Here is a 15,446-nt window from a genome sequence, read left to right on the forward strand (position 1 = left end):
CTTTCCCTCTCTTGCCACCATTGCTAAAAGAAAGAAACTGTAATTATTATGTTGTTATTGACAAAATACAATTATGGTTCAATGCTTTTTAGTTTCTGAGTTATTTGAATCTTACTCAAGTAAAAAATAGCCACCATCCGAGAGGCATTTCACTCTAGGCGTGCTAGGTAACAGAGATCGAAAACGATCACAATGGATCATAGCAGCCAATCCACCAGCTGAATTGCCTGAACGAATAGCCTGCCATCACAAAAATCCATTGATAACCGTCAGTAATATTCTTTGCACTATCATCACAATTTAATCTATATTATTCATTTTATTTTTCAAGTTATATATCATTCTTGTTTTAAAACACTACGTGCTGTTACAGGTAACTTAATCTGATGGTATAATAATATTACAAACTATCAATTCACAACGCTTAAACTCCTTTCTTAACTTATTGTAGTTTTGTTTATTAAAATGATAGTTTAATTTGCACTAATTGACCATACATTTTTTGCATTCTTCATTCCTTTTGCTAGTAGCTCCTCCATAATTGTTTGAAAAATCCTTGCACCTCTATAATGTTGATTGGTAGCCTGAAAAAGAAGTTTGACATATTACCATAATTCCACTTCTATAACTATAAATATATAGGACATAATTAAAGTCTACATTTGATAACACAAATGTGGTGACGTACTTTATCGACTGATTCAACGTCTCCTGTGAATGAAGATCCATCTCAATATTTGATCATAATTCTGTGCCAATTGTAGAAGTCTGGAAAAAAATAACCATTAGTCAAGATCGTTATTATCCAATTAATAAGAAGTATATATAAAAAATATGTTCATATGTACCTGGATTATTGGTCTTGTTGTAATCTAGCAAGCCGCTAAAAACACGGGTGTTATCCATATGGTTAGAGGAGCCCGTGGAGTTGCCAAAACGGAGTCCACAATCTTCCACACTTCCACACCATCCTCCCCCCTAATTAATCACGTGCAAAGCTATTAATTAGCACTAGTCTATATTTTACAAAACATGATATAAACTAAGCACTGGTTTGAAATTTGGAAGCGAATTGATGTTGTTGTTGCAAATATGGATGTTAAATTTAGTCCATAAAATATAACCAGCCCAATTTTAAATAGGTTGGGCGGGACATATACTCATGACAGTTTAATTCGGCACAGTCAGAATTAACACGTTTAAAAATATTGGCTGATTTCGACTTAGGTATATAGTAAAGTTGACCTATATTTTTTTTTTAATCAAAACATAGAAAAATAAGTTTCTTTTTTCTTTTGTTTGCATGTTGGATATAGCCATCATAAAGAAAATAATTGTTAATCATGTTTGATGAAAATAATTAAATCAACAAACAAATAAATAAAAAGTCGGTTTGTTAAAACCCAATATCTAGCTTAATTTGACTCGTACATCTTGATCCAAGTAAACGTGTTTGTTGACTCAAGTTATTTTTATCTTTTCAACTTTAACCTAACATGCCCATTTGATATGACAATTAATGAGAAAATAACATCATATGAAAGTAGCAAAAGATAAGAGACATTTACGCAAGACAATAAAATAAGATACATGAAATGCCTGTTTTAGAAAATACTACACTTTATATATGTTTAAAAAGAAGATTTACCGAACACTCAGTTGACTATATATATATATATATACTTTTCTGCTGGTATGCAACATGTAAGTTGGATGCCCAAAAGTATACAACGTACATAATTGTTGCATTGTAATTTCTTAAGGGACGATTTTGTGAATGATTATAGACGGAAAAATGTTTTATTCCGGGTAAAAGCTCCAAGAGATAATTATCGAAGATTTTTTATCGGAGATGCACGAAAATAAAGTTGTGGATAAATATGGCTCACCTCAAGAAAAACTACCCAATTATTGACTCCATCTCCAAACCCTTTGTCATAATGATATGCTGCTGGACTTCCGTCTAAACAAACTGTAAATGGTTTGTCACCACAAAACAAGTTAGTAAAATTACTCAAATAAAATTTCTCGAATCACTTTGATCTATCAAGAGTTAATTAAGGATTTGACCAGCTCCTTTTGAGACGGCGTCTTTAACAAGCGTTTTCTCAACTGTTGGTTGCAAAACCTCAGCTTTTACTTGTATCAATGAACAAATCACTAGGAATAACCACTGATGCCATCTTGGTGATACACTTCTGCCAAAGGGAAAAAAAAAAACAAATAATTACTATCTACTATAGACCAAAAGAACCACATCAAATTACGTGTGCTGATTATATTTCTATTTGGAGATATAGAATTAATGCAACTATTGTTTGCTCTATGATCAACCCAAAATTACTGCTGGCATGTGGTAAAGGGCTGACTCCCTCGAGTCAACACCTTTTTTTTTTTTTTTTTGGTTAAGCATCTCCTTCTCTCACATACGCTTCTACTTATTCCGATTTAAGTGATTGTATTTTCTTCTTAGTCTGTTCCTAAAAGAAATGACACATTTCTAAAATGTGGAAATAATTCAACTTAATCTCTCACTCTATTAACGATAAAGTTTTATAGTCATACAAATATAATGCATGTTAATAATGGCAAATTTCAAAAGCCTTCATTTTTTTTAAAGTCCGCGTTCTATCAAATAGGTTACATATATAAATAAATAGAGCAGAAAGAGTACTATTTTAACCAAAGCATTAATATAAATTAAATATCTCTCACTGGAAAAATCTTGTGTATATAAAGGTTGAGATACCTCATTGTGGAGATCTCTTGTGTCTGCGAAGAAAAGACTTGCAATGGAGTCTTATTGTTATGCCTATCCTAATTGTATTGTAATTGTCGTTTGAACATGTATTCTCTTAGCAAATATATTTAAAATGCAGAGGCAATGCCAAGAAATGCGGTATTACGTTCGTTTATAATATTCACTCTTCATATCATTCATACGCGTATAAAACACCATTTTCCAAATATATGTATGGGGCGAAACTCTTTACAGAAAGCCAAATTAAATATTTACATTATATATATAACAATAAATATTCCTTAAAAAAAGTAGAATAAGATAAAATTGTCTGATTGCACTGAAAATTATTCACCAATGCCTAAAGTTCTTGAATTTGCAACAACGAGGAAAACATTTTTTTTCTTTGTTAGTATTTATGTGTACGATATTCTCTTTTCTTTTGAAAAATTAAAAGTAATAATACAAATGCTCAAAATTTTGACTTCATGAAATCCATAACAAAATTATGGCTATATTTGAAATTTTCAATCTCCCCAAAAAAATGCAAAATTATAAACTAATTTCTCCCTGGGAAATGATTGAAAAGAAAGAAGATAAAAAATTACAGGTGTCTATTGCACAGTATGCAAGGCATATGGGGTTTTTTTTTAAAAAAAGTATGCAAGGCATATCTAAAGCTAAAAGGTGCTTAATTATATGGGCAATATGTAATATGTGAGCCATATTGAATGGTAAAAACTTACTCCATCCTCGCGGTTTATATCAAATAAATAAATATACGATGCATGTTTTGCACACTAATCTTATTTAATTAAAATAGTTAATATATTTTGATTTCATTAAATCAATTAACCATTATAATGAGACGGACCCGACTCTGATCTTTTAAAGTTCACTGTCATCATATATGATTTAAATTTCAAAAAGAAAAAAAAACCATCATCAAGTTGTATGTATCTTTTAGGGCTCACTAGGTTTAAAAGTGACACATCGCATTGGAGTGGGGCGGTTGAAATAGAGGCTCACTTCCGGCGTTTTGTGTGATAAGAAGGTACTAGCAAGGCTGAAGGGCAAGTTTTATAGAGTGGTGGTTAGACCGATTATGTTGTATGGGGTGGAGTGTTGGCATGTTAAGAAAGCTCAAGTTCAGAAGATGAAGGTAGTAGAATAATGAGGATGTTGAGGTGGATGTGTGGGCATACCAGGAGATATAAGATTAAAAATGAAGTGATTCGGGGCGAGGTAGGAGTAGCCCATGCGGGACAAAATGTGGGAAGGGAGGTTGAGATAGCTTGGACACGTGCGGAGGAGATCTGCGGATGCTTGAGGTGCGAGAGCTAGTTGGCATGGTTGGGCTAAGAAGAGGGAAAAGTAGGCCTAACAAGTCTTGGGGAGAGGTGATTAGGAAGGATATCGCGCAACTTCAACTTGCCGAGGGCATGACCTTTGATAAGAGGGCGTGGAGATCGAGTATGAGGGTAGAAGGTTAGTAGGTTGCACACGATTTACTTTGCCATACTAGGAGTGGTACTATCTTTGTTTTGTCTGCTTATTATTAGATCCCTAGTACTATCTGATTGTTTATTTCACTCTGTCATCTTATTATTTGGTTGTTATTATTGCCTATAATTACTGATTATTATTACTGATGCTTTTCATCTGTCTTTTCTTCTCTACTTGAGCCGGGGGTCTGTCGATTACAGCCTCTCTACATGTCACAAGTTAGAGGTAAAGTCTGTATACACTCTACCCTCCTCAGACCCGCCTGATGGGATTTTACTAGGTTGTTGTTGTTGTTGTAGTTGTAAGGTTTCAAAGTGGTTCAAAAGCTGGGTATGGATCAAATTTTATACAGAACAACTGTGATTATTTGAGTTTGATGGAATTATGCTGTGTTTTAGAGGCATATTTTCGGAGATTTTAAAGCTTTAAGGTCTCAGTTAAAGCTAAGTATTGATTCTTTTGGATGCTTAGCTATTTTAGTTGGACTTTCAGTAAGGCAAAGCTTTTTGGAATTTTAATTAATTAAAATGACATTCAGCACCAGTGTTTTAAAAGGCGGGCATGAGGGCGGGGCGTTTTATTATGTGAAAATATCAACATGTACTCCATACAAGTAGTGCTGCCATATCTTGAGTGCAAAAACTACAGCTGCCAACTCTAGGTCATGAGTCGGATAATTCTTTTCGTGAACCTTGAGCTGACGAGATGCATAAGCTACAACCTTACCATGCTGCATTAAGACGCATCCGAGAACAACTCCCGAAGCATCACAATAAACCACGAAACCTTCGGTTCCTTCTGGTAGAGTCAAAACTGGCGCAGAAGTCAGTAACGTTTTTAATTCCTCGAAACTGTGCTCACAGGCATCTGACCACTGAAATTTAATGTCCTTCTTCATCAGCTTGGTCAATGGTGCTGAAATAGACGAAAACCCCTCTACGAAACGTCGGTAAAAACCTGATAGACTCAAGAAACTGCGAATATTTGAAACTGATGCGGGTCTGGGCCAATTCTTAACGGCCTCAATCTTCTGAGAGTCAACCTGAACACCCCCACCAGAAATCACATGACCTAAGAAGGCCACTAACTTGAGCCAAAATTCACACTTAGAGAATTTTGCATACAACTTGCGGTCCTTAAGAATCTGAAGAACTATACGAAGGTGTTCTACGTGCTCGGCCTCACTACCAGAGTAAATAAGGATATCATATATGAAGACAATGACAAATAGGTCGAGGTATGGCTTAAAGACTCTGTTTATGAGGTCCATAAATGCCGTTGGGGCATTAGTCAAACCGAAGGACATGACAGAGAACTCGAAATGACCATATTTGGTTCTGAAGGCTGTCTTAGGAATATCTTGTCACCTAACCTTAAGCTGATGGTAACCTGATCGGAGATCTATCTTGGAGTAACATTGGGCACCCTGAAGTTGATCAAATAAGTCGTCTATTCGTGGAAGAGGGTATTTTTTCTTGACCATGACTTTATTGTGCTGACGATAGTCAATGTACATACGCAAAGAACCATCTTTCTTGCGAACGAAAAGGACTGGGGCACCCCATGGAGCCTTAAGCTCGCGTAATTCTGCTGGAGCCATCCTATAAGGTGGAATAAATATAGGTTTTGTACCTGGGAGTAGGTCAATTGCGAAATCAATTTCCCTATCAGGAGGGATTCCGGGAAGTTCCTCGGGAAAGACTTCTAGAAACGCATTAACAACAGAGACTGATTGAAGAGTTGGGGTCTGGGAAGTTGAATCCCTAACCTGAACGAGATGATAGATATAACCCTTAGACACCATTTTTCTTGCCTTGAGGTAAGAAATAAACCTACCCTTAGGACTCACTGAATCACCCTTCCACTCTAAGACTGGCTCATCAGGAAACTTGAAATTTACAGTGTTGGTTCTACAATTAACTGACGCATAACATGAATATAACCAGTCCATGCCCATGATTACATCAAAATCTACTATTTCTAACTCACATAGGTCAGCTGGAACAACATGGTGATAGACTCTGACTGGACAACCCTTATAGACACATCGAGCTATGACTGACTCACCAACTGGAGTTGACACTTCAAAAGGTTCTTTTAGCTTTTCAGGTTCGATACCAAATTTCCTAGCAACATAAGGGGTGACATAGGATAAGGTGGATCCAGTGTCCATGAGAGCATAAACATCGAAACTGAAAATGGTGAGTATCCCTGTAACAACATCAGTACGGGAATCGGTATCCTGGAGCTCGGTCAAAGCATACAAATGGTTTGGGCCATGCTCGTGTTGCCGGATCCAGCTGGTACATGTCCTGCTCGAGTTTGGTTATTATGAGGAGCTGATGAACTTACTGACTGAGTTTGATTACCTTCTGTGCCTTGTCTGATTGAAGGGTAATTTCACTGAACATGGCCCAGCTGGCCACACCCATAGCAAATATTCGATCCAGGGTGGCACTCCCCAGGATGCCTCTTCCCACACTTAGCACAAAACGGATTGGTGAAGTTACTCTGAGTCACACTGGCCTGAGACTGGGATCCTGACCACCTGAAATTCTGTTGACGGTTATCTTTCCTGAACTTGGAAACTGGAGCACTTATCGTGGACGGAGTAAGTCCGGCTGACCTGTTCTTAAAGAACTTTCTATTTTCATTACCTCTGAACTGTCTGGTAGACTTGGCCCTCTTGTTGAACTCTTTGTCTTTATCTTTTTGTAAGGCTTCATCCTCCTTCATCCTTGTCTCATACCCTTCTACGAAAGCAACCATCTTGGAGATAGTCATCCCCCCATTCTGTGTCGCAATATTGGCCCCATCGTACAAATAGGGATTAAGACCCCTAACAAACCTCCTCACTCGTGCCATCATGTCCGATACCATATTTGGAGCATGCTTAGCCAGACTAAATAGTAGTCCTGAACTGACCTACCATTCTGTTTAAGCTTCAGGAATTACTCAGCCTTAGCTTCTCTGACTTCTGTTGGCATGAAGTGGTCCAGGAATGCACTTGTGAATTCATCCCATGTAGCATCAGGTGCATCCTCACCTCGGGGAAATTCTCAAGATTCATACCAGGTGTTAGCAATGCTCTGCAGCTGATGAGCTCCAAAAGTAGCTGTTTCGATTGTCATAACTGTCATAATCCTGAAGATTTTCTGAAGAGCATCGATGTAGTCCTGAGGGTCCTTATCTTTCTTTGTCCCCGTAAAGACTGGGGGATTCATCCTGAGAAAGTCCTTAGTCTTAGAAGACTCTCCATTACCTCTTGAGCTTGACCCAGACTCTGACATTGGGCCTGAGCTGCTACCAGTTGTGTGAGCATATTGATAGCATTCCTAACATCCCCCATCCGAATCAATTGGAGGTGTTACTGTAGGATCGGTTGGGGCTGCTATCTGAGTCGAAATAGTCTCTTCGCGAGTTGCTTCTGTAGTAACCCCTTGGCTGGTAGCTGTAGCCTTTCTGGTGTATTTCCTTTTCGCAGGCATTTTTTGAAAATACGTACACGCACGAATTAGAAAGACATCCTAAAAGCACTGCGCTAACTGCACGATCTAGAATATGTAAGAAGTGAGACAATCCTGAATGTCTTGGTGGTCAACTGTTTATATGTATGGTGCCCTCACACATATAAAAGTGACCCCACCGGACACGTTTTCATAGACTCCCTAAAGACACTTGAACCTAGGCTCTGATACCAAGCTTTGTCACGCCCCGAACCATGGCCTAGGCGTAACACGACACTCGATCCTTGCTTGCATGTGTCCGAGCGAACCTTATGGCTTGCTTGTCAACATGGGCATCAAAACAATACAATCTATATGATGCAATTTAAATGAATCATGAAATGTAATTTGCGGAATAAAGTCTTAGAATTTTCTTATAACATGAAATATCATAACATAATAGTCTGCAAACATGAAAGCATAGCTGACTCTGTGAACTAATATATGTCTGTGAAACCTCTAAAACATGTCTAAATACTAACTACCAGGACATGGCCCTGGACTACCATAAACTGAATACTAATAAGCTGATAACTGAGGTGATCCTACTGCGCAGGTGTATGTTCCTGAAAACTAGTATCTGCACCGTGAAGTGCAGGCCCCAGACAAAAGGGACGTTAGTACATAGTGAATAGTACTAGTATGTAAAACCTGTTGAAACGAAGAACATGGCACAACATAGGTACAGGACATGAACCGAAACTGAATGTAACTTGAACATGAGCATGAAACGTGAGTAAAGTCTGAAAACAGTAAATCAATGGAAAGTACATGTATGTAAAACTACTTGTAATGTGGGGAACGCTATAGTATAACCGACAACATGATCTGGTACTTGCGTCCTACCAGGAGAACACTCACACCTTACCAGGGATATGAGACTTAAGTGATAATAAGCATGTAAGGATCCAAACTGCATAATGAATGTGTTGCCTCCTTGCTGACAACCCTTATCCTACGGTGGCAACGTAGTTTCAGGCTATCTGAGCCTTCTCGGTTAACTACGCAATTTCCAAAAATATGTTTTCATGGATAGAGTTATTCGATATTTTTTCTGATAAGAGATAGCAGATACTTGGTGAAATGGATTAAGATGTGTGCCAAAGTACGCCCAAACACCACTGTTATAAAAAATAAAATAAAAAGGACAAAAATAACACTCCCTACATCCCAATTTATGTAGCGTCATTTGACTAGGCATAGAGTTTAAAAAAGAAGATAAGATTTTTAAAAATTTTGGTCCAAAACAAGAGTTAGATACTTGTGTGGCTCTAAATCATCTCATTAAGGGTCAAAAGAGATTTTTTGTCAAATTATTTATAAATTCGAGAGATGACATTATTTTTGTGACAGACTAAAAGAGAAAGTATGCCACATAAATTGAGACATAGGGAGTACGTTATTTGTCTGTTCTAAAGAGAAAGATTGAGGAAGAGTACATGCAAGTTAACCACTGCAGCAAAGGTTGATTCCAATACTTTCCCTCTCTTGCCATCATTGCTAAAAGAAAGAAACTGTAATTATTATGTTGTTATTGACAAAATACAATTATGGTTCAATGCTTTTTAGTTTCTGAGTTATTTGAATCTTACTCAAGTAAAAAATAGCCACCATCTGAGAGGCATTTCACCAAAAAGAATTTGATCAATAAAAATAAAGAAGTACTATAGTTGAATTGGAAAAGGAAATTAATAGAATATGCTTTTACTGTTGTGTATTTGGTGACTAATAAACAAACCTGGTATGAATCATAAGCAGAATTGATTATGAAAAGTGGTGTCTTGATATATTGTTGTAAATTTTGTGGGAAAAAACACTGCAAGTTATAATTTGTGAAATTATTAGTTTTAGATACATAAGAAAATAAGTCAGTTATATATGAACTGAGACTGGTGATGAAATTGCTCTTACCAATGTTGGATCCAATTTTCTTGAAGTACATGATGAAGGCAACATTTTTGCTGAATTCTATAACCCAATAAAAGAGTTCATGTAAGCATCTTGCAAGATGAGAATAATCAAATGGATTACAACAACTTTTTTTTTTTATTTCATCCTAATTATTGTTTGTGATATTTACACAAAGTTGAGTGACTGCTTTTGTTGCGAATAAAAGTTTAGTGACTTTTGTGATACTGAAATGAGCACTTTATTCGTTTATAAAATAAGTTTAATGGTTTTAATGAAAAAAAGTAAAAGTTGAGTAACCGTCAATGAAATTAACTTTGGAATATAGTTATGACAAATCATGAAATAGAATTTATATGTATTCACAAGTATATAAATTTTTCAATATGTATGAATGCATGTGGAAAACGACCAGAACGATAATATATATATATATATATATATATATATATATATATATATATATATCCCATCTACCTATGTTTTCGTGGATAGAGTTATTCGATATTTTTGCTGAAAAGAGATAGCAGATACTTGGTGAAATGGATTAAGATGTGTGCCAAAGTACGCCCAAACACCACCGTTATAAAAAATAAAATAAAAAGGACAAAAATAACACTCCCTCCAGCCCAATTTATGTGACATCATTTGACTAGGCATAGAGTTTAAAAAAGAAGATAAGATTTTTAAAACATTTGATCCAAAACAAGACTTAGATACTTGTGTGGCTCTAAATCATCTCATTAAGGGTCAAAAGAGATTTTTTGTCAAATTATTTATAAATTCGAGAGATGAAATTCTTTTTGTGACAAATTAAAAAACAAAGTATGCCACATAAATTGAGACATAGAGAGTACGTTATTTGCCTGTAATAAAGAGAAAGATTGAGGAAGAGTACATGTAAGTTAACCACTGCAGCAAAGGTTGATTCCAATACTTTCCCTCTCTTGCCACCATTGCTAAAAGAAAGAAACTGTAATTATTATGTTGTTATTGACAAAATACAATTATGGTTCAATGCTTTTTAGTTTCGGAGTTATTTGAATCTTACTCAAGTAAAAAATAGCCACCATCCGAGAGGCATTTCACTCTAGGCGTGCTAGGTAACAGAGATCGAAAACGATCACAATGGATCATAGAAGCCAATCCACCAGCTGAATTGCCTGAAAGAATAGCCTGCCATCACAAAAATCCATTGATAACCGTCAGTAATATTCTTTGCACTATCATCACAATTTAATCTATATTATTTATTTTATTTTTCAAGTTATATATCATTCTTGTTTTAAAACACTACGTGCTGTTACAGGTAACTTAATCTGATGGTATAATAATATTACAAACTATCAATTCACAACGCTTAAACTCCTTTCTTAACTTATTGTAGTTTTGTTTATTAAAATGATAGTTTAATTTGCACTAATTGACCATACATTTTTTGCATTCTTCATTCCTTTTGCTAGTAGCTCCTCCATAATTGTTTGAAAAATCCTTGCACCTCTATAATGTTGATTGGTAGCCTGAAAAAGAAGTTTGACATATTACCATAATTCCACTTCTATAACTTATAAATATATAGGACATAATTAAAGTCTACATTTGATAACACAAATGTGGTGACGTACTTTATCGACTGATTCAACGTCTCCTGTGAATGAAGATCCATCGCAATATTTGATCATAATTCTGTGCCAATTGTAGAAGTCTGGAAAAAAATAATCATTAGTCAAGATCGTTATTATCCAATTAATAAGAAGTATATATAAAAAATATGTTCATATGTACCTGGATTATTGGTCTTGTTGTAATCTAGCAAGCCGCTAAAAACACGGGTGTTATCCATATGGTTAGAGGAGCCCGTGGAGTTGCCAAAACGGAGTCCACAATCTTCCACACTTCCACACCATCCTCCCCCCTAATTAATCACGTGCAAAGCTATTAATTAGCACTAGTCTATATTTTACAAAACATGATATAAACTAAGCACTGGTTTGAAATTTGGAAGCGAATTGATGTTGTTGTTGCAAATATGGATGTTAAATTTAGTCCATAAAATATAACCAGCCCAATTTTAAATAGGTTGGACAGGACATATACTCATGACAGTTTAATTCGGCACAATCCAAATTAACACGTTTAAAAATATTGACTGATTTCGACTTAGGTATGTAGTGAAATTGACCTATAATTTTATTTTTTTTAATCAAATCATAGAAAAATAAGTTTCTTTTTTCTTTTGTTTGCATGTTGGATATAGCCATCATAAAGAAAAAAATTGTTAATCATGTTTGATGAAAATAATTAAATCAACAAACAAATAAATACAAAGTCGGTTTGTTAAAACCCAATATCTAGCTTAATTTGACTCGTACATCTTCATCCAAGTAAACGTGTTTGTTGACTCAAGTTATTTTTATCTTTTCAACTTTAACCCAACATGCCCACTTGATATGACAATTAATGAGAAAATAACATCATATGAAAGTAGCAAAAGATAAGAGACATTTACGCAAGACAATAAAATAAGATACATGAAATGCTCGTTTTAGAAAATACTACACTTTATATATGTTTAAGAACACTCAGTTGATTATATATATATATATATATATATATATATATATATATATATATATATATATATATATATATATATATATATATATATATATATATATATATATACTTTTCAGCTGGTATGCAACATGTAAGTTGGATACCCAAAAATATACAACGTACATAATTGCTGCATTGTAATTTCTTAAGGGATGATTTTGTGAATGATTATAGACGGAAAAATGTTTTATTCCGGGAAAAAACTCCAAGAGATAATTAGCTCATATTCAAGCCTCGAAGATTTTTTATCGGAGATGCATGAAAATAAAGTTGTGGATAAATATGGCTCACCTCAAGAAAAACTACCCAATTATTGACTCCATCTCCAAACCCTTTGTCATAATGATATGCTGCTGGACTTCCGTCTAAACAAACTGTAAATGGTTTGTCACCACAAAACAAGTTAGTAAAATTACTCAAATAAAATTTCTCGAATCATTTTGATCTATCAAGAGTTAATTAAGGATTTGACCAGCTCCTTTTGAGACGGCGTCTTTAACCAGCGTTTTCTCAACTGTTGGTTGCAAAACCTCAGCTTTTACTTGTATCAATGAACAAATCACTAGGAATAACCACTGATGCCATCTTGATGATACACTTCTGCCAAAGGAAAAAAAAAAAATTACTATCTACTATAGACCAAAAGAACCACATCAAATTACGTGTGCTAATTATATTTCTATTTGGAGATATAGAATTAATGCAACTATTGTTTGCTCTATGATCAACCCAAAATTACTGCTGGCATGTGGTAAAGGGCTGACTCCCTCGAGTCAACACCTTTTTTTTTTTTTGGTTAAGCATCTCCTTCTCTCACATACGCTTCCACTTATTCCTATTTAAGTGATTATATTTTCTTCTTAGTCTGTTCCTAAAAGAAATGACACTTTTCTAAAATACACCAAAAAGAATTTGATCAATAAAAATAAAGAAGTACTATAGTTGAATTGGAAAAGGAAATTAATAGAATATGCTTTTACTGTTGTGTATTTGGTGACTAATAAACAAACCTGGTATGAATCATAAGCAGAATTGATTATGAAAAGTGGTGTCTTGATATATTGTTGTAAATTTTGTGGGAAAAAACACTGCAAGTTATAATTTGTGAAATTATTAGTTTTAGATACATAAGAAAATAAGTCAGTTATATATGAACTGAGACTGGTGATGAAATTGCTCTTACCAATGTTGGATCCAATTTTCTTGAAGTACATGATGAAGGCAACATTTTTGCTGAATTCTATAACCCAATAAAAGAGTTCATGTAAGCATCTTGCAAGATGAGAATAATCAAATGGATTACAACAACTTTTTTTTTTTATTTCATCCTAATTATTGTTTGTGATATTTACACAAAGTTGAGTGACTGCTTTTGTTGCGAATAAAAGTTTAGTGACTTTTGTGATACTGAAATGAGCACTTTATTCGTTTATAAAATAAGTTTAATGGTTTTAATGAAAAAAAGTAAAAGTTGAGTAACCGTCAATGAAATTAACTTTGGAATATAGTTATGACAAATCATGAAATAGAATTTATATGTATTCACAAGTATATAAATTTTTCAATATGTATGAATGCATGTGGAAAACGACCAGAACGATAATATATATATATATATATATATATATATATATATATCCCATCTACCTATGTTTTCGTGGATAGAGTTATTCGATATTTTTGCTGATAAGAGATAGCAGATACTTGGTGAAATGGATTAAGATGTGTGCCAAAGTACGCCCAAACACCACCGTTATAAAAAATAAAATAAAAAGGACAAAAATAACACTCCCTCCAGCCCAATTTATGTGACATCATTTGACTAGGCATAGAGTTTAAAAAAGAAGATAAGATTTTTAAAACATTTGATCCAAAACAAGACTTAGATACTTGTGTGGCTCTAAATCATCTCATTAAGGGTCAAAAGAGATTTTTTGTCAAATTATTTATAAATTCGAGAGATGAAATTCTTTTTGTGACAAATTAAAAAACAAAGTATGCCACATAAATTGAGACATAGAGAGTACGTTATTTGCCTGTAATAAAGAGAAAGATTGAGGAAGAGTACATGTAAGTTAACCACTGCAGCAAAGGTTGATTCCAATACTTTCCCTCTCTTGCCACCATTGCTAAAAGAAAGAAACTGTAATTATTATGTTGTTATTGACAAAATACAATTATGGTTCAATGCTTTTTAGTTTCGGAGTTATTTGAATCTTACTCAAGTAAAAAATAGCCACCATCCGAGGTAAAAAATAGCCACCATCACCCCCAAACTTAGGCTTTTAGCCTATATTTGCACTTTCAACGCACTTAAGGAGGTAGGGTACCAAAAGATGGATCAATGAAGAACAAAAGGTTAAAGTTTGTAACATGGTTGCCAAAGAAAAGGTTAAAGGCTCAAAAGGGGTTGACTAGGGAGAATATGCAAGGGTAGGATATTTAAGGCACAAAAGCGGTTCAATGAAGGCCTAACATCATTTTTCAAACCAAGTGTAGTCTAGGATTTCACCTTGAAACTCATTCCGGGCAAGTTCTAGACCACAAATAATGCAACAGAACTCACAAATAAACCTCATCACACATGGCACATGAAAACTCAAGTAGAATATGTATCCAAGAACAAATTGAAACAAATGAACTCAAAAAGTCACTCATAGCCAAAAGAGACTAATTAGTGAAAGTAAGAGCCAAAAATTGAATCTAAAAGTCACAACAAGAACCCTTACTTCAATCATTTTTTTCTTTTTCAAAAATCAAGAATTCATATGCCAAGATTTAAATATGTTGGTACCAAGTAAGCCAAAAGTTAGTCAAGAGGCAAAAAAAATCACATCCCAATACCATTTTTACTCCTAAACTACCTAACTAAGAATGAAAATAAATTAAGTAAAGTGACTAATCCACAACATGCCAAAAGAACGACATTTTCAGAAATTTGAGCAAGTTCCATTTGTAACAACGTCTATCCACAGCCACAACGACAGTCACAAAACAAGCCCGACAAGGTTACAAATAAAGCATAACCAAAATATAATGTGCTAGCTATCACATGTCACCCCCAACTACAAACAATGTAGTGTCCTCACTGCACATAATCAGACAAAACATAAAACAGTAAGGAAAGAGAAAAAAAAAAAAAAAAAAAAAAAAAATTTTTTTTTTTTTTT

General features: G+C 34.6%; 1 protein-coding gene across 1 annotated transcript; it reads right to left on the reverse strand.

The window, feature by feature from the left end:
• Nucleotides 1-9,164: 9,164 nt before the first annotated feature.
• LOC132629030 (pectin acetylesterase 7-like) lies at nucleotides 9,165-13,504 on the reverse strand. The gene is made up of 13 exons (XM_060344776.1): nucleotides 13,460-13,504; nucleotides 13,287-13,364; nucleotides 13,094-13,167; nucleotides 12,749-12,876; nucleotides 12,568-12,650; nucleotides 11,446-11,575; nucleotides 11,286-11,365; nucleotides 11,094-11,180; nucleotides 10,712-10,836; nucleotides 10,559-10,619; nucleotides 9,664-9,720; nucleotides 9,491-9,568; nucleotides 9,165-9,266 (listed from the first exon to the last, which is right to left on the reverse strand). The coding sequence occupies exons 1-13, from the start codon at nucleotides 13,502-13,504 to the stop codon at nucleotides 9,165-9,167; spliced, it is 1,128 nt and encodes a 375-aa protein (XP_060200759.1).
• Between the last annotated feature and the right edge of the window lie 1,942 nt (nucleotides 13,505-15,446).

This window comes from Lycium barbarum, chromosome 2 (assembly GCF_019175385.1).
Source record: "Lycium barbarum isolate Lr01 chromosome 2, ASM1917538v2, whole genome shotgun sequence".
Taxonomy (NCBI): Eukaryota; Viridiplantae; Streptophyta; class Magnoliopsida; order Solanales; family Solanaceae; genus Lycium; species Lycium barbarum.

What these genes read in the sequence shown, in the direction of transcription:
- LOC132629030 (XM_060344776.1), bottom strand. Translation starts at nt 13,504, where the DNA reads ATGTTGCCTTCATCATGTACTTCAAGAAAATTGGATCCAACATTG. An exon ending in CTGCTTATGATTCATACCAG is followed by an intron (nt 13,168 to 13,286) that starts GTTTGTTTATTA and finishes GGTGTATTTTAG; the next exon opens with AAAAGTGTCATTTCTTTTAG. An exon ending in CGCCGTCTCAAAAGGAGCTG is followed by an intron (nt 12,651 to 12,748) that starts GTCAAATCCTTA and finishes AACCATTTACAG; the next exon opens with TTTGTTTAGACGGAAGTCCA.